Source organism: Hippoglossus stenolepis, chromosome 20 (genome assembly GCF_022539355.2).
Source record: "Hippoglossus stenolepis isolate QCI-W04-F060 chromosome 20, HSTE1.2, whole genome shotgun sequence".
In the NCBI taxonomy this organism is placed as follows: domain Eukaryota; kingdom Metazoa; phylum Chordata; class Actinopteri; order Pleuronectiformes; family Pleuronectidae; genus Hippoglossus; species Hippoglossus stenolepis.
The window spans coordinates 6,770,641-6,796,185 of record NC_061502.1 but is presented as its reverse complement, the minus strand read 5'-3'; the positions used below and the strand labels follow the sequence as shown (position 1 = coordinate 6,796,185).

Below are 25,545 nucleotides of genomic sequence, written 5' to 3'. Positions count from 1 at the left end.
CTGCCATTTCTACCTCCCCTCCACACGCGGAGCACTCACGCACACACAACGCGTGTTCCTCCGCAGAGGGCTTGCGCTTTTTTTCGTTGGAGGGGGAGGGGGGATTTAGGTGAATATGGCTCCAGCGAGGCACTGACCGCCGCTAAAATTCACAAAGAGGCGCAGTGAACGCGTGGATGCGACGGCGCCGGGTTATTTGCGAGAAGAAACGCGGGGTCGTCTCGCTGGGTCGGCTCGCACGGACGCGCACTAGTTGCCGCTCGGCGGAGGCACAGCTCGACGCACAGCCGGGACTCGGTGAGAGCGCAGCTGAATGGAGGCAGCCTCTTCCTGGTGGATAAACAGTGACAGCTACAGGGCAGCCACCGAGACCCAGCGCACAGGCTCCGGCGCTGCCCTGGCAAACAACACCAAAATGGCTTCAGACAGTACACACACCGCGCAGTTGACTTCTGGTGAGTAGAGGAGATCGCAAACAACGTGTCACGGTTGGTTTTTAATTCCCCCTCCTCCTCCAATTTCCTCGGCGCCCTCTTCTAACGCAGCTCCCCCGTCCTCTTCTTCTCCCTCCACACCAGAGCTGTACTTCCTAATAGCCCGGTTTCTAGAGGCTGGACCGTGTCAGAAAGCGGCCGAGGTTGGTGTTTTCGCATTTTGGGGATCATTTATAACGTGTCCGACATTGTCACGGGGGTGTGATTTGTGTGTTTGTGTGCTGTTTTCAGACCCTGATCAGGGAGGTGGAGGAGAAGGAGGTAAGCAGCCAGCAGCGCGGGGAGAGATGCGTCCTCCCCTGCACTGTACTTTGTCATGTTGCTGTTCCTCTTCATTTCTCGTTTATTCCTCGCAAAAATACCACACGACACATTTACGAACTGGACGATCGCGCTCACGACTGTGTTTCCACCCCAGCTGCTGCCCAAAAGACTGGACTGGACGGGGCAGGAGCACCCCGGGACCTACGAAAATTTGGTAAGGCTGCTCTATAACTGAGGAAAAAGTTTTTAGAGAGCAAAATAGAAATTGAATTTCCCGCAATTTTTAAATCAGGTGGTGGAGGAAGAAGAAGAAGAAGGGTAGGTCTTTGCAGGGCGAGCTGGCTGCAAGTGTAAGGGGGAGGCTGCACAGAGGGGTCCCAGCCTCATGTGCACGAAGTTTTTTGCCATGCATACCCCCAAAGGTTGTGGTAGTTGTGCGTGTGCAAAAGTGTGTTGTGTGAAATGTGTGGTACGTCATGAGTGTTGTGGTGTAAGGAGCGCCAGGATCCGGAGGAGGGACTCCCTGCGCCACAAGCCAGAGAGAGGAGAAGAGATGGAGGCGCGCTTGTCCTGCAAGAGCCATCATTTGCGTGCACGGGCTGAAAGCACACAGGGGGGGCAAAGAGTTAGAAAACAGCACTTTGTGTGTGTTGTTTTCTTCTTTTTTTTTCTTGGAGGAGAATATGGGCAGCATGTGCAGGGAGGCTGCAGCTGCTGTTTGCATGAGGATGATCCGCCGTGGAGTCCCCCCTGTTTTTGGAGAAGCTGCTGCTGCTGCTGCTGCTGTGTTTCTTTGGCGATGGGGTGTTTTGAGGTGTTTAGATCGGATGGGAGAGCTCAGGGAGAGCCGCTGATGTGAGGAGGTAACGTGGAGCTGGTGTGTTTTAATTGACGCTGCTAACTGTCATGTAAACAAACGGGGCTCGCCTCAAAGCGCCCTTTTTACGCATGGGGGCGTGGAGAGAATTAATCATGGCATATATATTTATCCCTCAGCCTGTGTGAAAGTATAGTTTCCCATGTTTGTTTAGATATTTAATAAGTTTAATTATAGCAGTTGTATAAAGAGAACCACATAGGGCCTATTTAATCCGCACAGACCTACGTTTTCATGGATTTTTCCTCCCACATCCCAAAAGGCAGACGGATGAACATTGCTTGCAGTGTGTGTTGATGTAAATCTATATTTTAAGAAATGATCGACAGTGTCGTTATGCTTGTGTGCGTGTGTGTTTGTTCTCTCTCTCTCTCTTCCTGCTTGGCTCCCTCCTCCTCCTCCTCCCATCCCCAGCCGTTCAGCCGGCCTCCTGTCCATTGTGCGTAATTCCCTCTATTAGGAAAAAATACTGCGGTGGATTTTTTGTTTTAATTATTAGAAGACATTTTAAGAACATAAGAATAGAAAGGGAGTGTTTGGAGGCTGCAGTGGTTGCGTGTGAGCTCGTGTGGGGGTTATATATCTGGGCTGGCTCAGAAGGGGGCTGGGCAGGCAGGAGGAATCAGTGCTATTGTAATAATTAACAGTATTAATTGTGGCTAATTAATTAAGGCGGATTAATTAGATATATCATTATTTGCATTTTGCATGTAAAGTCGAGCAGGAGCACAACACACACGCAAACGTAGGCCTATTTCTGAATGACACAAAAACCTGTCATCATTATGACAATACATATATTAATATTAATCAATTAATTTGAATATTAATTATTAGCAAAAGTCAACATTTTTGTGATTTTATTTTGTGTGATAAATCTATATAACTGAAAATAAGGTTTTAGGTGAAATATATGGATTTTTAAAACGGTGTATAGAAATGTGAGGTGATAGTTGTACGGTGTGTGTAGGGCCATGTGCGTTCTGGTGCTGCTGTTGTGGCTTGAGAGGGGGTTGGGGGAGGTTGGATTGGATGGGTGTTATCTATTACCCCTCTGAAGCAAGTAAAATGGAGCAAATTGTTGTTGCACATTACTCTGGTGATGTGTGTGTGTGTGTGTGTGTGTGTGTGTGTGTGTGTGTGTGTGTGTGTGTGTGTGTGTGTGTGTCATGGCTGTGTGTGTCATGGCTGTGTGTGAAGCTGAGAGAGGTGGGTGCGCTGATATGTGATTAGAAACACTGATCACGTCTCTGAACCAGCAAGGATGTTGAAAGCAATTAAGGGGTCATTAATTGTGTGTGATTGTGTGTGTGTGTGTGTGTGTGTGTGTGTGTGTGTGTGTGTGTGTGTCAGTGCTCAGATAAAGGGATGGAGAAAGTGTGTGTGTGTGTGTGTGTGTGTGTGTGTGTGTGTGTGTGTGTGTGTGTGTGTGTGTGTGTGTGTGTGTGTGTGTGTGTGTGTGTGTGTGTGTAAGAGAAGACTAATTGTTTAATTTCAAGCTATTTGACCCAGTTCAGATATTTAAATCAGATATGTCTGAAACAAAGCGGATTGCCACGTGTTTAATTTAAGTTATTACATTTAAATAGTAATATTAGTATTAATATAATAATAGTAATAGTAATAGTAATAAAGTATTACTGCATGTTGCATGTCTGGCTCTCTCATCCTGTGCCACCCAAGTCACTCAGGCAGTGTGTTTCTTCAGAAGTAAGCCATGCAGGAGGGTCCCCGAGCTTCACACACACACACACACACACACACACACACACACTGTGTTTCATTCTGCTTCATGCTTATGTTGCATGCCACGCCCCCCTCCTCTGCTGCTGTACTGCACTGTTATTAAACCGTGTCCATGTACATTTAAAAGACAAACTATACAGCTGAATCGTGGCGTCAGCTTTTATTTGGTTCCAGATGCAGTTTACATTTTGAATTGAATGAAAAAGTGTGCAATTTCGATTTTTCTAAATTGTTCTTACTCAGTTTATTTGTGTTGGAAAAAGGTTGTGACCTCGCTTCTTTTCTTTTTGCTTCTTTTAATAATGCTGGGGAAAAAAAGGCAATTTAGTATTTAATACTAAATGTTATCCTTAACTATAGAGGGAGATATGATTTGTTTTTACTATTGATTACTATTGCTCAGGAGTCAATGCATGTGTACAAAATAACACCCCCACACACTCTCAGGGGAGCATTTGAATGCATCTGCACACTCATCCCATACACACATCTTTTGCTTTATATTGTGTTGTTGTTTTTACTAGGCTATACATATTATTGTTGATTTGACTCTCATAGGTAGTCATATTATTATCTGCATGTTAATTATGTGTTTTCTAATTTCATGACATTTTAACAATATTAAGGTGGAGGTTGAAAACAAGCCCACTGGGTTCTCTGCCTCCCTCTGCACTGTATATTATTATTTGTAATGTTTCTATGTTTTTTTAATCCGTGCTAAAGAAAATCCACTCTAATCTTGTCTAACTGTTCTTTTTTTATTTTATTTTATTTTAAGTTAACACCTACTGAAATTGTGTTAGATAGTTAATTCGATTTTTAGAGTTAGTGTATTTATGTGGCACCATATTAATTATCATTGGGAGCTTTTCTATTCCTTGCCACTGTCTGTCAGAGTCACTGCTGAGCAACACAAAACGTATAGAGCTGTAAGTGTCAGGCTCCAAATAGCTTGTACACATTTTTTTTCAGTTTCCCTTATAAAACACTGTCTTGCTCACCACTGACTGGTGATTTTGCTCCAAACGATGACACGTGTGTGTGTTTTTCGCTTAGGTGAAGCTCAACCGACACATCAGTCCAGAGCACCTGCTGCAGGTCTGCTCTAGAGTTTGTCCGCTGCTGGAGGGGGAGGTCCCTGCCAGCGTGCCCGGACTCATCAGCCTTCTGGGAGCCGGCAGGCAGAATCTGCTCCGCACCAGCAAGAGTAAGCGTCTTTTCAGTGCATGTGCACCTGAGAGGCTTTCACAAACACACATGTAAATCCCCCCCTCTCAGGCAGATATTATCTTACCACATATTTGAATAGACTAACGGATACAATCTTTCATGTGCGGCGGAAAATATAAGTGGAGCTGCATACAGAAAAGATCCCACAGGCTATGAGACATATAAGAATCGGTATAATGTGTGTGTGTTTGATGTATATAATTAGTTTATTTTTTACTTTTCCTCTCTCCAGGTTGCAAGCATGTTGTGTGGAAGGGCTCAGCACTGGCTGCCCTTCACTGCGGACGACCACCGGAGCCGCCAATTATCTATGGAAGCCCACCTAATATTGGTAAATAAGAAAAACCTTTAATTTAGTAAAAGAAAAATTAACATTCATCCATTGTCTTCAATCTTTGTTTGTTTTAACTCCTGTTTAACAGATCTTTACATACTATGTTGTATCTTTTCTTGCCAAGGTCTCGTCTGACGGCAGCATTTGCCTCCTAATTGTTTTCACAGTGTGTTTTTGCTCATTCTCTTTTTCTTCTATTAAACAAACAAGCCTTTCATTGGGCACTCTCCTTTTCTAATGTATAATTGTCACTGATGTTCATATCTTCTCTCGGCGTCCAGTGGAGACAAGCTTCGGCCGTCGACTAAACGGATCCTACCGTCTCCGGCAGCTGTTGCCCACTGCCGTGTACCAGCACATGAAGATGCACAAGAGGATCCTGGGACATCTGTCGTCCGTGTACTGTGTCACCTTCGACAGGACGGGACGACGCATCTTCACGGTAAGGCTGCAGGTTTTTTTTGCCTGTGTGTGTGTGTGTGTGTGTGTGTGTGTGTGTGTGTGTGTGTGTGTGTGTGTGTGTGTGTGTGTGTGTGTGTGTGTGTGTGTGTGTGTGTGTGTGTGTGTGTGTGTGTGTGTGTGTGTGTGTGTGTGTGTGTGTGTGTGCTGGTGGGACGCCTCTTACACACCAAAATTAGCAGGTCTACACAGGATTTTAAATGCAGGTAAAAAAGGAAGTTGACTGTTTTCTTATTGCCAGTAGAGGAATTTCCCTTTCTATTTCAAAACATTTTTTGAGTCATGTTTGACGTCACCAATCCAACAGAAATCTCACTTTCTTGTCAGTGTTGCATATTGTACGATAATAAGAACAAATTTGGTTACACGTTGTTCCCAAGATGTAAAAAACAATTTCAGTCCGGAGAGACATCATTTGAGAATGAACAAATTCATTGCCATGTATGCACAACAACAAATGAAAATTCTGTGATATAAATGAGAGTCAACACCCCTTGTGATGTCATCAAGTAGTACAGGAAACCTCCCAGGGCCTAAACACTGGTGCTGGTTGGTGGGATCTAGAAAATGTTAAGGATCTGATGAGATTAGTGGTCTCAGTTGGACTTGACCAGGGCTCTGGATATGGAGACTGGGGGGGAGTGGGGAAGAGGGGGTTCGCACTGAAATGACAGCTGACAGCGACAGAGAGGAGACCAGATTTAAAGTTTGACAGCAACGCCACGATTGGCTGATGGAGATCGTGGCAAGATCTGATTTGATTACAGTAAACATCCAACAGTCAGCTGATGAGAACGAGTGAAAGAGAGTTGTGAATGAATGAGACATAGAGAAAGTCTTCCGTCTTCAAGGTTCATGGCCTTTTATGCGCCGACGCACAGAAGTTCAGTGTGCGTCACAATGTTGCGCCTAGACTCTCAAAATATAGAAGGAGAAGAAGTGTTTACCCAGGTGTCTTGTTTCCATCACTGCCGGTCGGAGCCGATAAAAACCTGTTTCTACTGCAGAGTCATTTGATCCGGGAGTGAATGCTGGTTGTATCCATTCCCATCGCAGACAAAAGCCAGATGTTAGTGGGTTCTTGGACCAGTGGAAAAGGGGCTTCTGTGTGTTCTACCTGTTCAAAGGGACTTCCCTGACACTGCTGTGCGATCGTCTCTGTGCTTGTTTAGACTCACCTCTTGTGCGTTATGTGTACGCGCCTGATTGTTACAAGCTGTCTTTTGCTTACCGAGATGACCAAGCACCTGTGGTCCCTGTTGTAACAGCTCTGGCAGCACGTAATTACTGTTTACCTCACAGGGGTGGAGACACTTTTACTCAGTGACTCACAGCTTTAACTGAACGCAGCCTGCAGGAGAAAGTTCAAATAACTTTATGATAATGATCGTGTTTTAAGGAACTGAAAGTGGGGGAAGCTAACCTTTGCCCTCTGGATGCCTCTGGTAGACGCTGTGTTTGTGGTCGTGTTTGTGAAACGGAACGGTCAACGTATTAAATATCCAACAAACAATGAGATAATCTTGATTTAATGTCTCCCTCCTTCTGTTTGGGTTCTCGAGTCAAACACTGCCTGCTGCTATACACCATTTCCAGCTTTCACTTCTTAAATCTCTAAAAATGGCTGTCTGCTGAGAGGGAGCGTGGTGGGGGGTCGATTGACTCTCCCTGTCTCTCTTTTCTCTTTATCTCTCTTTCTTTTTTCTCTCCCCCTTGCCTTTTTCTGCACTGCCTTTCCTTTGTTCCTCTCTCTCTCTCTCTCTCTCCCCTCCTCCTCTTCTTCTCTTTGCTATTTCTCATCATAACTGGAGAAAATGTTTCCTCTGAGGCGCTGGCTAAGTGCCAGAATTAAAATTCGTTCTTAGTCTCCCTCACTTTCTCCTTCTCCCTTTTCTTTTTCTCCTCTCAGCTCGTTTTTTCTCTCTCTCTCTCTCTCTTTCCCGCTGTCTCCTTTCATCACAAGATCATTTTTATTTATATATTTTCTTTATTTTTGGATCTCTTCCATCAGGCTTTGCTGCAGTGGCCATGGTTGGTAATTGATTATGTAGTTTAGCTGAAACATTCTCTGTGATCATGTGTGATCAATGCATATAGGTTTGTTTAAACAATTGATTGGCAAATAGCCATATTGATTTGAGTAATATAGCTTTAGAAATGGCTCGGAGCTCATTATCACGGCCATAATGAAAGGACATATGAGACGAGCTGTTGTGGATTTTTTTTGTCCCAGTGACACAACTAACACAACTTCACACCCAAAGCAACAAGGAAAGTTGCTGTGAAGTCTTTATCTTTTCCATATCATGCACCTCTCATGCCTGGCTCTCATTTGACCACGTCAGGTTTCGTCCATCTTGGCACAGCTTTACTTTGTCCTTGGGATTTCTCTGAATTGCTTGTTGTTGTAATCAGTCCACAAAACAACAGCTCCAGTCACAATCTGCTCTTTAAAAAGAAAATCTGACATGATTTAGCTTTGTAATCCACGAGGATGCTGCTGAAAGCATGGCCTGTCGTTTAAAATGTTTTTCAGATATAAAAGGATGCATGTGTCAGCATGTTCTGTAACCAAATAACTGTAACCTAAGCTGATGTTCTCATTAGAGCCTGATCCTTTGATTTGTCAGAAACTATTGATTTTGATGGAAAGTTTTTGCACATGTATGGATTTAAAAAAAAGCTGTGAGGCTCCTTTTTGTTTCTAGAGTTTTAAGGGTTGCAGCAGCACTCTGGTTACTTTGGGTAGTCCAAAAAACTACATGGGGTTTGTCTTCGATGACAGATATCCAGTTTAAAAAAAAAGTGGATGCAAAGCGGCTGCCAAAGGAGGAAACAAGTCAAACTTGTTTGCTAAAAAGACGTCCCTCTGTACAGGGTTACACGTCACTGACGAAAAAATTGTGTGAACGGTTAAACTTCAATCATACTATGCTGTTAAGAAATTATTTTCCACATACCGGCGCCTGGCTACAAACTGAGTGTGTGTGTGTGTGTGTGTGTGTGTGTGTGTGTGTGTGTGTGTTCTGGCTCTGCTGTAGTGCACACACAGTAAAGTGGCGACTCCTTTGTAAATTTTACTGAGCAGTTATGATGGTATTTCTCACCATTTTCAGAATTTTTACAAACCACACAATCAATGTTCAATGGAGAAAATAATCAGCAGATTAATCCATGATGAAAACAATCAGTCCTATACAAAATCCTGCTTTTACATTTAATTAAGGAGTAATAATAATCCAATGATAGTCACAGGGGACATATCAATTTTACATTCATTATACATTCATTAATTTCATAATTTGATATATATATATACTATATTATACTTGTACTTAATATTTTCCATGCAGGACTTTTGCTTGTAATTGAGTACTCTTCCAGTTCGGTATTAGTATTTCTATTTTAGTAGATGATGTGAATAATTAATTCATTAATTATTAGATGATAATAATAAATAATATTTTAATCATGATAAAATAACACTCTGTGGGGCCCTCACTTGATACTTGTTACCTGTTGGTTTGAGAAGTTATTTTGAGCTATTAATCAAGACACTGATGGTTCTGTAGAATCACAAACACTTTAACTCCTGGTGAACTGGATCACAGCCAGAAATACTTGAGTGTCGGCTCTACTCTGAGTCCCTGATGGCTGTTTTCTATTTATATTTATTTGATCTTGGGCAAAAATCTTCCATCTAGATTAAAGAATATTTCAGGAGCTGCCCAAACACAACATTTCTTTTAAGTTTTACTCAATGTTTTATCATTTATTTGTCGCCTTGATTTTTGAATGCGTTGCTTTTGTTCTCCCTTCTGTTCCTGCATTGCTTTTCGTGACATATTACTACATATAAATATTCTACTGAGATGACTTCCCCCTCTAAAAGTTCCTTATTGCTAGAAACCCACAACAGCTTTTGTGGAAAATGAGACATCTTGTGAGTTCTCTCCTGAAGCCTCCGCCAATACACATTAGTCTTTCTCTACAGTTTGAGATGACTCTTATCTTCTTCAGTGTAGCTCTGCGCGTGCCTGTCTGTCTCACAGCGGTGTGAAAAATATCCGTTTCTCGGTAGTGAGTCAGGCGGTTTGCTTTTTCTGATGTTTGCGTTTGTGTGTGTGTGTGTGTGTGTGTGTGTGTTTAAGTGGTGAAAGACATTCAGTGTGCTTACCTGCACAGTGTAACTTCGTCATTGTTAAAAAAACGAAATGAAAGGTCAGAGGTTGATGAAACATTTACGTGGTTGGAAGGATTTGATTCCCTGTTAAACCAAATTTATGTAAATTGTATCCTGTATTCAAGCCAATTTTGAATTTTGAGAATTTTGAAATCAAATATAAAACAGGTATGTGGTGTTAGTTTAATTAGTTAATGTATTTAATTTAACTTTCCACCACAGATGAGCTGAGCTGCTCATTTTGTGTTGAAATGTGACTTTGTGTCTGAACTTTGAATCCTTGTAAATGCATGCACGGAATTAAACACAGTATACTCACACCAAGGTAGTGATTTGCCTGTTAATTACCTCTGCCATGGAGGTTATGTTTTCATTAGTATTATATCGTTTGCTTGTTTATTACTTGGCAGGATTATGCAAAAACTGCTGGATCGAAAACAAGGAAACTGAAATTGATTTTATCACTATCTTTACAATGCGGAATTGCAAGAGGTTTTTCAAGGGAATAATTCATTGATCTTGATAAAAGAAATCAGGCTAGTGCATTGTAAACCTGCCTTGTTTGGAATGGGCTGTTTTCCTGGCCTGTGGTGAGGCTGGTTGCATCTTTCTTTCTAACACTGTAAAAGTGACCTGCAGTAATTGAGCTGTGGCAGGTAAAGATCCTGAAGCTGCGCCACCGCTGCTGCACAAACAGCTGTTAACTTGTATATCTGAAGTTTGGTGAAGCTCAAGTGCGGAACCCAGTTGCTGTTATCGTGAAAGCGCTGCTGTCATGATCGACAACAGCACTTTCTTTGATGGCTCCCAGTTGCCGCTGTTGCGGAGCACTGGTGTTTATTAATAGTGAACGCATCATGTGTACAAATTGCACCACATTCCACAATGCACTTCCTTGGTCCCTAAACAACACATATGTTAAGTGTGAAGCTGATACGATGAATGGTTCTTGATATATGCGTTGCACAGAGGGACAGAGAGAGATTTCTGGAATTATTAGATCGATAGAAGATATCTAGGAGTGTGTGAAATTTGGTGGAGCTTGATAGAATTTAAGGAGGACCGTTGGGCCTGAGTGGAGGTATGTGCTCTACTGAGTGCCATTCTAGTGTTACTTATTAGATTATGCATTGAAGGTGTTTACATGACAGTTGCAGTGTAACTCCCTTTACTGGTGTTAATCAAATCAGTCTAATGGTTTGATAATCTGGTGCCCTCATGTCTATTGTCCTTTGTTGTCGCACCATAGATACACGCTATTTATTTATAATTATTTCTCTATTTGTGTATCTGAAAAGTCTTATTCTCTCTTGTGTTTGTGTTCGGGTTCCTAATCTGCAGCCTCGAGCGGCCGCGTGCTCCGATTCATTTTAAAAGTCTTTTTGAACTCAACATGCTTTCATCTGTCTTAGACATTCTGTCTCAGAAGCAGACACACCACATCTCAAACTATTAAAAATACTAATAGATATTGTTAATAATCTTTCCCAGGGCTCAGACGACTGCCTTGTGAAGATCTGGGGGACAGACAGCGGACGTCTGCTGGCGACGCTGCGTGGCCACGCCGCCGAGATCTCCGACATGGCCGTGAGCTACGAGAACACCATGATCGCCGCAGGTTCCTGTGACAAGACCATCAGAGTGTGGTGCTTACAGACCTGTGCCCCTTTGGCCGTCCTGGAGGGACATGCAGCATCTATCACCTCACTACAGGTATGACGATTGACAGAGGATACGATTTTGCATGTGTGCTTATCTGTGTGTGTGTTTGCTTTGTACAAAAAGAGAATCTGAAAGCTACTGACGACATTTTTTTATGATTGCCCTCATGCTCTCATCCCTCCAGTTTGGATCGACATTTAATGAAACTTCTTTTTGTCAGCATTTTGCATGTTGGTTGATTTTTTGCTGCCAAAAGATCTTTGTATAATAGAGAGCCACTAAAACTAATTTTAGATTATGAGCATATGAAACCTTACTGCAGTCCACGGTCGCTTTTGAATATTACGTAGATGAGGTGAAGAACAAAACTCCAACATATGGGCGATTGATGAAATGACTGATGGCTGATATCCAGTGTTATTTCTGGGAGCAGACTACTGTGCCATATGGGAACATAATGGTGTTAAAAGATTGTGTATGTTGTTAATGGATACGGCAGGTGTTGTTTATTGTCAAAATTCCTGTTACAACGCAACCAGACATTGGTTCAGTGTATTAATCAGCAGCCGTCTTTTGAAGGTTAAGCCATTTCCTGAAATACATGGGTAATGTAGTTTTTAGTTTATGTCCTGGTTCAGGTTCATTTTTGCTAACCCGCACCCACCAAGCTCCATACCAGACCCGACCCATTACCTCTTTTCTGTCCAAGTCAAGTCCGGACCGGTTAACCGTGACCCGACCGGTCACCCATGATCAAACACATATGCTACAGACACAGGCTACAGTTATGGTGGATTTGTTGTGGTCTTGGAAAATAATCTGTGAATTTTCGCAGCACCTGCAGCTGTTTCTCACCGACGACGTGCCTAGCTTGTGGCTATCAAAAGCTAAAACAGTTTACATGCTGTAAAGGCACTGAGAACGTATTCACCACTGGCTATATTTGTCTTTATGGCACCCACGTTGATGTACTAGTTTGTTCGCTGTCAGTAGTGAGCAGAGAGTTGAGCAGAGGTCAGAGGTGGTGTCATAGGCTTTCACAATAAAAACAAATCCTTGTGGCTGACTAGGCTTCATATAAGCCGATTTAGATGTTAAAAATACTGCATCATTTTTTTTCAACATACTTAAGTCCTCACCTGCTGCCTGAGCATGTTCATTTAATTTGCATCTGTGCCCGTACCTGTTCATTTATATGAAAATATGTGATACCTGTTACACAGTTTTTTTTAACCCTACCCAGAGCCGGACTCTAACTCTAACTCAACAGTAAATAGAGTATTTTTTTAAGGCTGTTTCCACCCTTGAATTAATACATGCTAATATGTCACATTTTGGCTGCCGATGGAAATCTATGGTACATAGTAAAAAGCTACGTTAGTCTTTGGATACACAGTGAGTACTTCCCATTAGGATTGGTTGTTAGTTTTAGTCTTTTTATGGATATTGTCAAAACATAGTCAGCCTGTCCTGTGAATTTATGCTGTTTTATCACTCACAGAGTTTGGGATGGCCTCTCTTTCTTCGCTCTCTCACTCTCTCTCCCGACATTGTTAAAATGCTTTTTAAGTTCATGTGGGTTAGTTGTCCTTTTTTCGTTTTTCTGCTGTAGTGTTTGGAGCATGATTAGAGTGTCGACAATGATCGACTGTAACCTCTCATTGGTTGTGTTTGCAGTTTTCTCCTCTCTGTTGTGGCTCCAAGCGTTACCTGTCCTCCAGCGGAGCTGACGGAACCATCTGTTTCTGGCAGTGGGACGCACGCACGCTCAAGTTTGGGTGAGAAATGCAAACGTTGTTTCACAAAGTCTCACCTGTACAAGTGCTATTCACACCTTTTAAAATGACAGCATGTTTGTTACTTGGTGAAAAACATACTATTACTTACTTACCTTATTATCCTGTGTATTCAGTACATTATTTAGTTTGTATTAATCTCAACTGTGAATGGATTTTAGATGTTTTTGCACTTTGCCACATGACTACTTTCACTTTCAACTTTCTGTTTATGTTGGATTTGACTCCGACATCTTGTCATAACATCTAGTGTGTAAATTAACTTAGTATGCCAAGTAATAACAGTGACTACGTCTACATGGACACTGATATTCCAATATTAACCTGATTAAAACAAAAGTCTGAATGAGACACTGCAATGTAAACAGCATTTTCTGATTACAAGAACAAGGATTTTCTGATTATTAACCCTTTTCACTGTTTCTGTTCTTGTGTGCACGTGCAGCCAGAGACCCAGTAAATTCACGGAGCGTTCCAGGCCTGGTGTCCAGATGATCTGCTCCTCCTTCAGTGCAGGTGAACACGACACGCTCTGATCTTCACCGCACATGCCTCCACACCACAGCAGCACAGGGGGAAAGCAGAAGTGAAACAAAAGTGCACAATTATGACATTAAATGAAGAGCTGCCACGGCACACAGCCACACCCGAGTGATGTGTGCTGCTTGTCAGTAAATGTGGAATAAGTGTCCTTCACAGTTGTTGAGAGTGTATTTATGTCTTGAGATGTTATCAACCTTGAACGCCTGATAAATGGCCTCCAGGTTTGCAGAGTTTGCCCTTGAAAATACATGAAGCATTGCTGTTACTCATCCTTGAAGTGTATAATAACTATTGTGTTTTCTTTTATTAATCATAAATCCATTAAATATAATAAAATGCTGGAATGTATGGCCTCTTTGATGCTCCTGAGCCACAGGCATTAAACAGAAAAGAAGCGAAGATACAGAAATAATGAGTGAAAGGATTTTTTTTTTTACAGAATTGTAAATTAATGCATGTGTGCATTAGCCTAACAAAACTCCTGTATGTGTATCCAGGTGGGATGTTCCTCGCCACAGGAAGCACGGATCACATCATCAGGGTGTACTACTTTGGCTCAGGCCAGCCAGAGAAGATCTCTGAACTTGAGTCGCACACAGTAAGTCAACAGAGACTGTATTTACAATAAGTTTAATTTAAAGCTTATGTTTAAAGCTTCGTTCTATCAATTGGTCTTGTACACAACCTGTTTTTGTTTTAAAAATTGTGGTGTACAAAAATTATAAAAACTTGATTTTCAGTCATCAGATAGTTTGTCAAAATACCTGATATTTTCTCTTTTTAAGTGACCTAATTTGTATTAATTCATGTCTTTCCCCTTTTACATTTATTATGAAGGAGGTTACAGAAATCCATTTTATAGATATACAAACAAACAAAAAAAGACGGAACAAAATGATCTGAACATAATTATATATATATTTGTATATGTACACAAAAGTCATGATACATTCTAATTGTGCAAATAAATTCGAATGAAAAAACACTGTAGGTGTAGGTACAGTACTTTGAACTGTATCTCATGATCAAAAAGCTTGTTAAAAGACATTTATATGTAATATACAATCGAATACAAATTTCTTGTTTTGACTTTTTTCTTGTTTTTTTTCTCACCTAGGACAAAGTTGACAGCATCCAGTTTTCACATTGCAGTGACAGGTAGGTTTGCACAAGTTGTGCGTTAGCGTGAGCCATTTTTGTGTGTTTGTTTTAATGGAACCTACGGGTGTAAGAATGTAACTTGATTGATCAGCAGAAATACCACTTACTATTCACTACATGCTCTAATACATGTTCTCTCTCTCACACTTACACACAAATACGCTTGAATATATCATGCAGTCACTGGGTGTAAATCTGTGTGCCTGTGTGGAGTTTGCAGAAAAACAAGCTCAGCTTTAATTCCCATGGGCTGCTGTAATCTCAGCAGTGAGGGAGGTAGACTGTCTATGCAGAGGGGAGCAGTGGAGGGGAGGGAGCGTACAATTAGTGTACACTGATGTGTGCACATGAAAGCAGCCATTGTACAGCAGAAAGCTAAAATAGAACCAAGTGTTATTTTTACAGTTTATTTGCTGCATGATTATGTTTTCACAAATCTGTGTGTGTGTGTGTGTGTGTTGTAGGTTTGTGAGCGGCAGCAGGGATGGTACAGCACGAATCTGGCAGCTGCAGCCTCAGGGCTGGAGGAGCATTCTGCTGGACATGCAGACCAAATTACCCGGGTACGTGTGTGTGTGTGTGTGTGTGTGTGTGTGTGTGTGGCTGTCAGAGTGTGGCTCTTCTACCAGTGCTGTTGTGCTTGGAGCTCAGAGCCGTGGGCTGGGATGGTCCTGCGGGTTACAACGTCAGACCAAATTTTTACAAAAATCAATCAAAAAGTCCCAGACCTATTGTATTCGAGGGATCCCAGCTGAACGCACTGCTTTGAAGTAAAAACATTCATTTAGCAATAGTTAGACGAGACTTAAATCCCTTTGTGCCACCAGCCAAACCTTTTTCATTCAATTACATCTGAATGTATTTATTCAGAAGTGGGTGAGATGCTTTATAATTTACAGAGCATAAATAATCGAGTTATAAAAACAGTATATTCACACCTGTGGCACGTGGTGTGAAAGTGATTGATAACTCGATAGCTTCCAGACAGACTATAGATTTATTGAAGGCATCACTGACTGAAAAAATGGAGACGACACCAACATGCTATTTAAATCTTTTAGTGCGTGAATGAACTCAATGAACGTGAGACTATGATAATAAATGCAGATAACCTGGTTTTTTATGGTATATGAATCTGTAGCTGGGCTGTGATCGTTGTAATCAAGGTGAGATCATTTAATAAAAAGTGAAAAATACATTCAGGCACAGTCTCATCTGGAAAGACTTAGAAATATTTTGGATATTACCTTGGAGTATGAGGGCCACTTAAAGGCGAAACAAAATCAGAGATTTCGAAAGAAAAGTTATATTATGAGAATAAAGTGTATAAAATAATATGCTGATGTTCACAGTTTATAGCTTTATGTAGCAGCTGATGTTATGAATTTATCTTGTAGAAAAGGTTTAGCTGTCATGATTGGCTTGCTCCGAATGAATTATGTTAAAAAAGGAATGAACAGGTGAATCCCTCATGTCAGCTTAACCGTTTGACAAATATCTTTGATTTGCTCTTATTTAATTTCTGCGTGTAGCGTAAGCAAAACTGATCTCAACTTGCAAAACACATGCCATCAACATCCAACCCTCAGGAAGTACAACCCTCCTCCACTGGAAGACAAGGTGACCAAGCTGAAGGTTACCATGGTAGCGTGGGATCGCCACGACAGCACGGTGATCACAGCAGCCAACAATCTGACGCTGAAGGTGTGGAACTCCACAACGGGAAACCTGGTCCATGTCCTGATGGTATGCAGCGACTAAACACATTCAAACACAAACAGAGACACACAAGTAAACACAAGCATGAATTTAAGATTAACTGCATAACCGCAGGGTTATTTGTCAATCTTACAAGTTTTACTTCCTTCTAACAGTTCACTAATGATTTCCATGTGGTGCTGCTGAAATTAGATTTGACAGATTTTTAGTTTGAGTAATAGTTCACTTTTATGTCTCTCAGCAGCAAACATGCTCGCTAGTCTGCAGTGTCATCACTGATGTCATCACATAATCTTTTGCACGTGCTGCCCTCCAACCACCCATGTAACAGCGTTTTATGATTATCGCTGATCTTTTAGAAATATACAGTGGATTTTTAAACTGATTTCTTACCTTGATAATCAAAATGCATTACCCTAAATATTTTCCCACTTTTATTTGTCAAGTTAATAATTTATCTTATTATTGGATGGTAATGCAGTTATTAGCAGGGAGTGTTGGAAACTCTACCCAGTGCTGCTTTCAAAGACATGGGACATGGGACGATTGTTACCCAGAAAACATTGCATATTCATCCAGAAGGAATAAGAAAAAGCAGTAGTGGACATTGGTAAAAAATCATATGGATTCTGTTCTTTCTTACATTAAAAGACTTGTGTTTTAGTAGCTGACTGTGAATTATTGGATGTCAAAATGCACTTAAACAGAAAGAGTAACAAATTATGCTGAAGTGTTGCTCTAGTGTTAATGGGCTAAAACATATTAAATCACAGTTACAGTCCTTTATTATAAAAACGCTATTGATTCCTCTTGAATCATCTTTATTTTGTACAATTGTCTTAATCCAGACGTTCTTGTTCTTTATTGACAGGGTCACGAGGATGAGGTGTTCGTTCTGGAGCCACACCCCTTTGATCCGAGAATCCTGTTCTCAGCAGGGCATGATGGGAACTGTATTGTGTGGGACCTGGCCAAAGGGGCCAAGATCCGGTCCTACTTCAACATGGTAAGATTCTCACTGTCACTGTCTTTATCACTTCTCCTTGGCTATTCACACTGAAGGTAAAAAGTACTTTTTACACTAAAGGTAGAGCATATAAACACAATTTTGCATATTTTTCTCATAGACGGGAAAAACAACAACAATGAATATTTCTGCTTTGACATGCGTCAAAGCATCATGTCTGAAGAGGTTGAATATAACTGTTTCTCCACAAGGTTTCATGTTTCCATCACTGATGACTTAGATCCGGAGCTGTAAAATATCCATGATTTTCAAAAGTTATTTAACCTGGGAATGAATTTCGATTGCACCCTTTCCTGCTAAAGACAGAAGCCAGATGTTAGAGGGTTTTCTGTCCAGGTCCTTATACATTTCCCCTCTCTTGTGTGAAATGTTATCATGTTTTCTTATGCAGTGAATTAGCAAAAAGGCACTCAGGTTATCCTTGTTTGATTTTATGTTCTCTGGACTGCAGAGATATGTGGTTTTAATCAAAAATATTCCTTCCGTATTTGCTTCTTTCCCACCACACATTCTTTTCCGTTTGTTTCCCAGCGTCACTCTTTGTCTCACATTCCTTCCTTCTCACCCCCCCGCCCCTCTGTGCTTTCTCTTTCTCTCTCTGCCGTCTCACATTCTCACCTTCGTTATGGCATTTTCTTCGTCATTTAATTCATTATGCGTGGCCATGGGCATGAGTGAAATCATCACACCACACTCATATATGCCGCTGTGCATATTTATCTAGTGTGTTAATTATCAAAGCCACCACTGTATTTCCTGCTTGTGTCTCTATGGTAACCAAGGCCGGCATTAATCACAGTCTCAAAAAAAGTGAGTCACTCAGAGCTGGTCAGTCTCCCAAATCCTGGTGACGATCACAGACAGCGAACGGCCTCTTCCCGTGTGATTTCTTAAACTTAAAGAAATAGTGTTGCATTTTAGGAAATAACCTTACTTACTTACTTACTTTCTACTTTAGAAAATATATAGTGCGCTCGAGGTGGGCAACGGATCATAAAACTCATGGTTCGGATGAGATCATGGTCGTTAGTCACGGCTCGGATCATTTGTTTTGGCAAAGAAAGGGAGACAAATATAACTTTGCTCTCTATTTACTAAAGAATTTGAAGAACAACTAAGCAAGTGACCGTTGCAACATTTCAGATGTTCAATGTTCAAATAAAGTTCTAAACGAAAATAATTGATATTTACTGGTTAAATTGACGCGCAATATGAACATTAGTGAATAAAAAATAGCCTTTGTGTGTGTATTTCTCTGCCAGTCCCTCCACAGACAAATTAGGGTGATGTTGCTTAAAAAGTGTGGCCATGCTGGATGTATTTCTCGTGGCCACATACCCCAACAGTTTTGTCCTCCACCCTCCTTCCGTCATCAGTATATTTAACCAGGAAGCCAAAAAGCTCCCATACATGTGACTTAAGTGTAAGTGATACATCCTGCCTCCTCCCATCAGCCCTCTCTTCATAGCCATGCCTTGAAAAAAACACATGAGCGTGCACGGTCTCACAACTTTATTTATTGATGGCAATCGGGAAGTGAAGAGGGTTTTAAAAAATAAGATAAAAAGTATTTCAGGAACGTACCAATCCCACATTTAAGTGATGGGGGTGGGGCTTGTCCAATTCTTCCTCTGTTCACATTAGTTCCAAACAGTGGGGGTAGATCCGTATGGATCCACCTTAAAAAATGAATCCACCAGCCCCTCTCAGCTGTAAGAATGAGAAAATATGTTTTTGGTTTTAGTGGCTCTATGTGCCAAAGTATTGCGTACATAGTGAGCTATGGACTGCAAGACTTTATTTGTCATGTGCACAACAATTACATACAGCAGTTGCTGTTCTTGGGTCACAGGCTCCCTCTAACCATGCTCAAAAATATTTACACAGAAAACCACACAAGCAAAAAAAAAAGAAAGTATTTAAAAACTAAAATAAATATATAAAATAAAACTAAAGTAATAAAATACTGTTGGTGGTAGTGCAGTAAGTGCTAGTAGGTTGTATATTACACTGACAGTGAGAGTGGTATTTGTCTTCTTTTCTAATACCCAGCAAGTAAGTGCCTTTCCAAAAATGCAGAACTATTCCTTTATTGGAGCATAGCCTGCTCACTGCATCCTGTATTCAACACACATCCTGCAATAAGGAAGTCTGTTTAAGCGAGCATACACTGCTTATTCTTTTAAACATTGCTGTATCTGTTCAGCTGCGGTAGAAGGGGATTGAGAGTTCAGTCTTTCAGGTTTGGCACATGCAGAGTCTGTTTCATGAATATGAGACAAAGATGTTTTCATCTTGTGTTTGAATGAAGCTGTTGAATATAAGACAATGAAAAACCCACAGTTACATTAAAAGCATCAGGCAGTTCATGGTCTGAACAGTTGGTTTCAGTTTCTACAGGTGGTTCACCTGATTTCTTTGTATGAATGGATCTTACTTCTCTTTCTGCACATCACATGCTGACTATTTCATGATTGTTGCTAGACATGTGAAATATTACTAATGTGAAATGGAGTTAATCCCCCAAAATACCTGAAATTTATTTGAAAATCTTGTAAAGCCACACTTGTAGGTGACATTCATGTGGCTCATTGAAAAGTGCATGTGATAGTGTGTATCAGACATTTGGATTTGACTGTGTCCATCTTATACAACTACTACAGATGCCAGGAAGTGTAATACTGTGATTTACAATGAGCACGATATCTTCTTCTCCTCTTCCCGCTGTCTCTCTGTGGATAGATTGAGGGCCAAGGACACGGGGCATTGTTTGACTGTAAATGTAGTCCAGATGGGCAGCATTTTGCAGCCACAGACTCCCATGGACACCTACTCATCTTTGGCTTTGGCTCCAGCAGCAAGTACGACAAAGTAAGGCGACAGGATCACATACATAAAGATGAACCTATACCTGATCTATTACAACAACTCAAGCACTGACAGATGCCCTCAGATCAGACATGGACAGATCGTCAGTGACGTGATTCGCTATAAAATGTGCCGCCTAAATGTACGTTTTACTCTTCACCTCTGCTTCAGATCGCGGACCAGATGTTCTTCCATACCGACTATCGGCCGCTGATCCGAGACGCCAACAATTACGTCCTGGATGAGCAGACACAGCAGGCGCCACACTTAATGCCCCCTCCTTTCCTGGTGGATGTAGATGGAAACCCCCACCCCCCTAGATACCAGCGGCTGGTGCCAGGCAGGGAGGGCTGCAGGGACGAGCAGCTGATCCCACAGATGGGTGTCACTTCCTCAGGTACGGAGGCTGAAATCTGACCCTCAGGAATATCGTGTCTTCATGTTCTAGGGGTCATGAAATGGGATTTGGCATTTGCTTTCCTCTACGCTTGAGATCAGATCCTTTCATAGACGGCTTATCACAGCCCGCCTGCCAGCTCGTCCAAGTCTCCGTTCAGACCTGATATTAACATCTGTCTTGAGAGATCGAATCCCCTGAGAGTGATCAGCCCTGAGTTTGTCTTTTCATACCTCAATGTTTCCCCTGTGGCCACTTGTGATCAGATCTTATTTCCCAGCTCTATTTGCAAAAAAAATCATGTAATCGTTCATGTTCACAAAGTGCTGTTGTTACTACCCATTCTAAGTTAGAGAGAGATAGATAGATACAGTAGATAGTGGGTCAGAGTAGGTGATCCTTTATATCTGGCCCAGGATGCATTTGTGTTCCCACAGCTAAAAATGTGGCCATGTGAGTCCCAGACCACCAACTAATGTGGTTTGATCAGATCTCAGGACACATTCAGGACACATTTGGGTGCGTTCACACCTGTACTTAGTGCTGCCCACTTGTGGTAGGACCACCCAGGACGAATCTGGTGGAATACCAGACGTGAACGAGGTCAGAGACACTTCATAGCAGATCATACTGCTTGCTTGTAGCTCAGAATGTTATCAGTTCTTAATGAGACACTAGAGTCAACAATTCAAACCAGAATTAATGTTAGGTGAAATATTGGCAGGGATATAAACAAAAAGGAAAGGACTTAATGAAATGCAGTTATATTAAAAGAAAAAGGTGACAGTGGTGATGAGAAAACAGGAATCTTTACAGGCTCTCTGAAGCTTTTGCCTTTCAGTAACTTTGTGCTGCTGTCGGCTAATAAAAGTCTCTCTGGATATTGAAGGGACTCTACAGGATTTGGGGAAAACCCTATTTCCCTTTTCTTTTGTCAAGTGGATGGTAGCATACTGAGATGTGCCAAGTGTAGGAGAACGATCGCTGGCAGTGGCAATCTCTCTGACTGTAATACCTGTTCGATTTCAAACTTATCTGATTTGACCAGATTCCTCTCTCTCTCTGTTTCTCTTTCACCTTTTAACTCTCTGTCTCTTCCTCCATTCCTGTCTGTCAGGCCTGAACCAGGTGGTGAGCGAGCAGGCGGTGGATGGTTCCAGTCCTCTGGACACGATGATTCAGAGGCTGCAGCAGGAACAAGACCAAAGACGGGGAACAAATGATGCCCCTGCTCCGGGTGCTGTGAACAGCATGGCCAGTAGAGGTGGGAGCTATGGTCATGATGGGAAGGTCATGTTGTTTGTAGTGTGAGCAGGGTTTTAATGCGATTTACGTGCAATACAAACGAGAATATTTCACCTCTTTGGAATAGCGAAGATATAATATAAGGCAATTCATTGTCTTAGTTGAGGTAAAACTGTTGTAGCTGTATACACACAGTTTAATATCAAGCAAGTACTATATACATCCAGATATGATTAATTTGTACAATTAACTGCATAATAATAACACGACTTAAAACATTTATAATATCTGCTTATTTATCATAGTCATAATTATAATTGCTTTCCAAACCTTTCTTTGTAATTAGTGTGTTGTCATATTAAAATGTTTTTTCCTATGAAATATGCAAAAGCCAATTTTGCAAAACAAGCACTGTGATTAACACAGGAAACCTGAAAAGTTCAGTGAGACACATTTGAACAGAGTTAGTGAACACAGAGAACTGAGTGTTTGGGATTTGCTCCAATGTTGGCTAACCCACATACAAACATACTGTTCATTAAAGTCACCCATGTGTCTGTGGCTCTGTTCATCCATTCTCACACTCTCACAAGACACAATGTGAAGTAAATACATTTAGCTGACTTCATTTAAAAGAGAGAGACTGTCTTATTAGTGATAAAATCACAAGTATCTTTATTGACTCTGTGCTTTGTTTAGAATCATTATTTTTCTCATCTTTCTTTGTGTCTCTCTCTCAGTCTCTGTTAGTGCTGAAAGAGAGAATCTATTACTGACAAGTCAATCAACAGAAGAGTGATCAATATCTATTTGGTTTAATGGTTAATGGTTTTTGGGCATTTTCACACCTGAACCAAGGTTCATGTCTTGGTTTCATCGTTTACATTTGATCCAGTTAGTTTTGGTTTTACATTGTAATGAATTAACTAAAAAAGTGTTTTCACACTGCAAACAAACGAAGACATAGTTCCATTTAATTTGGGCTGAGATCACCTTTTTTGGTACGTTGGTCTGGAAAAAAGTCAGACGGTCCAGACCAAACCAGGTATGAGTGAAAGTGCCCTCTGTCTTTGTCCAGCAACTACAAAATAGTTCCTGGTCCCACCTTCTCAAATGCAAGGATTTAATGCTTTTCTCAGTTTTACGGGATTGTAACCTGAATATCATAGGGTTACTATTTTGCTTTCAACGGTTGGTCTGACAAAACAAAAACTTGAGCTTGAGGAAAAGCTGATATTTTTCACTATTGTCGGACATTTTATAGACATATGATTAATTGAAAATGATAAATCATTTGTTTCAGGCCAAGAAGACTCCCAATAAAATGTAGAGCTACAAATTTCCATTTACACAATTTTGAGATGATTTGAGTTCTCTATTATTATTTATTACAATGAAGTTCTATCAAATGCTGCACTTACTCGAAACATCATCCAAAAACTAATACTTTCTAATGATGGAAACATGGCAGAAAACAAGGCCTCTCCTTTTAATACTTTTTCCAGATGAACAAACTAAATCGGTGCTTTTCTCTTTCTTTGACATGACTTTTCCACAGGATCGGTGGGTTCGCCGATGGAGGTGCACTCCCCACCCAACGTGGGTCTACGTCGCAGCGGCCAGATCGAGGGTGTACGCCAGATGCACAGCAACGCCCCGCGCAGCCAGATGGCCACAGAGGGAGACCTGGTGGCCTGGAGCCGCAGGGTGCTGGTACCTGAGCTGGAGGACGCCTCTGTCGGGTAAAACGCACACAGATGCATACAATACTCATACTATGTCAGACTATGGAGGGCTGAACGCCTCATGAGTTTCCTGGTGGTGGTAGCTTTCATGCCCATCAAACATATGTGTGTGTGATTATGCAGGAGGCAGATGACCTGGCGTGAGGCTAAAGGGGAGGAGGAAATCAATATTTATCAGTCAGAGAGGAGGAGACGCACCATCCACTCTCTCCCCAAGGAGAGCAGGGTAAGTGAATTACCACATTCTCACACACACACACACACACACACACACACACACACACACACACACACACACACACACACACACACACACACACACAGACGTTATTGTTTTACAAATCATATTTTAATCAAATTTTAATTTTTCTCCTTAAAACATTTTATTGATGGCTTCACTTCTCTGAAACACAGAATTTCAGCAAAGTCAGTTTCAGTCCAGACTATGGTCCAGGTCAAGTACTGGACCATTAGCACATTTGCATACAGCCAAATATTTATTTTAAAAATATATCTATGCAAATACATAACCTCAATATAGTTTTAATCAAGTTGTATTATTTGTGTCACAGAAGAATTATTCTACTATGGGCTGTATAATATCAACTGAGTTATTCTTTTTTCTGTCTTCCCTGTTCTCCGTTGTGCAGGTTCATCCCACATCTGAGTGTGTCGTAGACGAGGGGAGGAAGAGTCAGGGTAACCATGGTTATCAAACTCGTGCTGCCATGGAGGAGACGAGTCGGCAGAGCGCTGAGGGTGCAGATGACGATGACAGCACCTCAGAGGTAGATTCACTGCTGCGACAGCCTTGTTTTGGATCTGTGGTTAAACTGTCTCAAAATCTAACTGTTTATTTACCACAAAACTGATCATTTTATTATGTGTTAAGTTTTTTATTAGATCTATTAAAGTTAAATGATTGTGTGTTTTTCCAGGGAGAGGTTGAGGTACGTCAAATCAACGGCCATTCCTCAGAGGAGGAGAAGGAGGAGGAGCAAAAAGAGCCCTGGCCAGATGACCACAGTAGTTCAAGGTAAGATACATACAGATTATCACATATATATTTATCATATCATCTATCTCCTACATACATGCATACATGCACGTTCCATATGTAAATGATAAAAACACAAGCATTTACATCTGGTTGTTTTATCTCTGTCCTGTGATGTATTTGCAGCGACTACTCCAGCGATTACTCGGACTGGACGGCAGATGCGGGCATCAACCTTGAACCGCCCAAGAAGAGCGTTAAAGTAAAAAAGAAGAGCAGCAGCTCTGAGGAGGACGTAGAGAAGAAGAGGGATGGGAAGAAGGAGAGGAAGAAAGACAAACCAGACAAAGACGACGCGTTACCAAAGAAGAAGCAGCCAAAGGAAAAGAGGAAGGTTCGAACAAAATGTTATTTTCCTCCTTCTGGCAACAGGAAGAATACGTGTGTGATACAATAATGAGCCGTCAGCTTTGAGCCATCACAAGTAACTGTTTTAACTAAAACTTATTTTTAAGATATTTGTTGACTACGATCAGATCATTCAGTGTTACTCTACTAGGTTACTATACTATATAACATATATACTATATGCTATATACATACATACAAAATACTCACTACAATGTATCGCAAAACTATATTAACTACAAGGTTCAATTCAAGAAGAAAGTTGTTGGAAAGGGGTTATTCACAATAGTTTATGGTATGTGTCGTTTCTTCACTCGTACACAGTCTTGTACCTTTACCTTTTTTCCCCTTTCCAACTTTTTTGCTCTGAATCAAATGGTTTATTGTCAC

At 41.2% G+C, this 25,545-nt stretch overlaps 1 protein-coding gene across 2 annotated transcripts in view; it reads left to right on the top strand.

Moving 5' to 3' along the window:
- The first annotated feature begins 47 nt into the window (after positions 1-47).
- The window catches only part of LOC118099791 (pleckstrin homology domain interacting protein), a 40,846-nt gene continuing 15,348 nt past the window's right edge, over positions 48-25,545 (top strand). The window contains exons 1-23 of one of the 2 annotated variants that reach the window (XM_035144567.2): positions 48-455; positions 579-637; positions 726-755; positions 913-972; positions 4,438-4,588; positions 4,844-4,942; positions 5,227-5,387; positions 11,079-11,300; positions 12,927-13,027; positions 13,491-13,561; positions 14,086-14,186; positions 14,706-14,746; positions 15,214-15,312; positions 16,339-16,495; positions 17,340-17,474; positions 20,238-20,366; positions 20,535-20,760; positions 21,878-22,024; positions 23,564-23,747; positions 23,874-23,976; positions 24,401-24,538; positions 24,689-24,786; positions 24,934-25,141. In XM_035144567.2, coding sequence (XP_035000458.1) covers positions 314-455; positions 579-637; positions 726-755; positions 913-972; positions 4,438-4,588; positions 4,844-4,942; positions 5,227-5,387; positions 11,079-11,300; positions 12,927-13,027; positions 13,491-13,561; positions 14,086-14,186; positions 14,706-14,746; positions 15,214-15,312; positions 16,339-16,495; positions 17,340-17,474; positions 20,238-20,366; positions 20,535-20,760; positions 21,878-22,024; positions 23,564-23,747; positions 23,874-23,976; positions 24,401-24,538; positions 24,689-24,786; positions 24,934-25,141 — 2,862 coding nt within the window. In that variant the 5' untranslated portion in view covers positions 48-313. Of the gene's footprint in view, positions 456-578; positions 638-725; positions 756-912; positions 973-4,437; positions 4,589-4,843; positions 4,943-5,226; positions 5,388-11,078; positions 11,301-12,926; positions 13,028-13,490; positions 13,562-14,085; positions 14,187-14,705; positions 14,747-15,213; positions 15,313-16,281; positions 16,496-17,339; positions 17,475-20,237; positions 20,367-20,534; positions 20,761-21,877; positions 22,025-23,563; positions 23,748-23,873; positions 23,977-24,400; positions 24,539-24,688; positions 24,787-24,933; positions 25,142-25,545 lie in introns of both variants that reach the window. The other variant, XM_047337967.1, reaches the window with a different exon arrangement.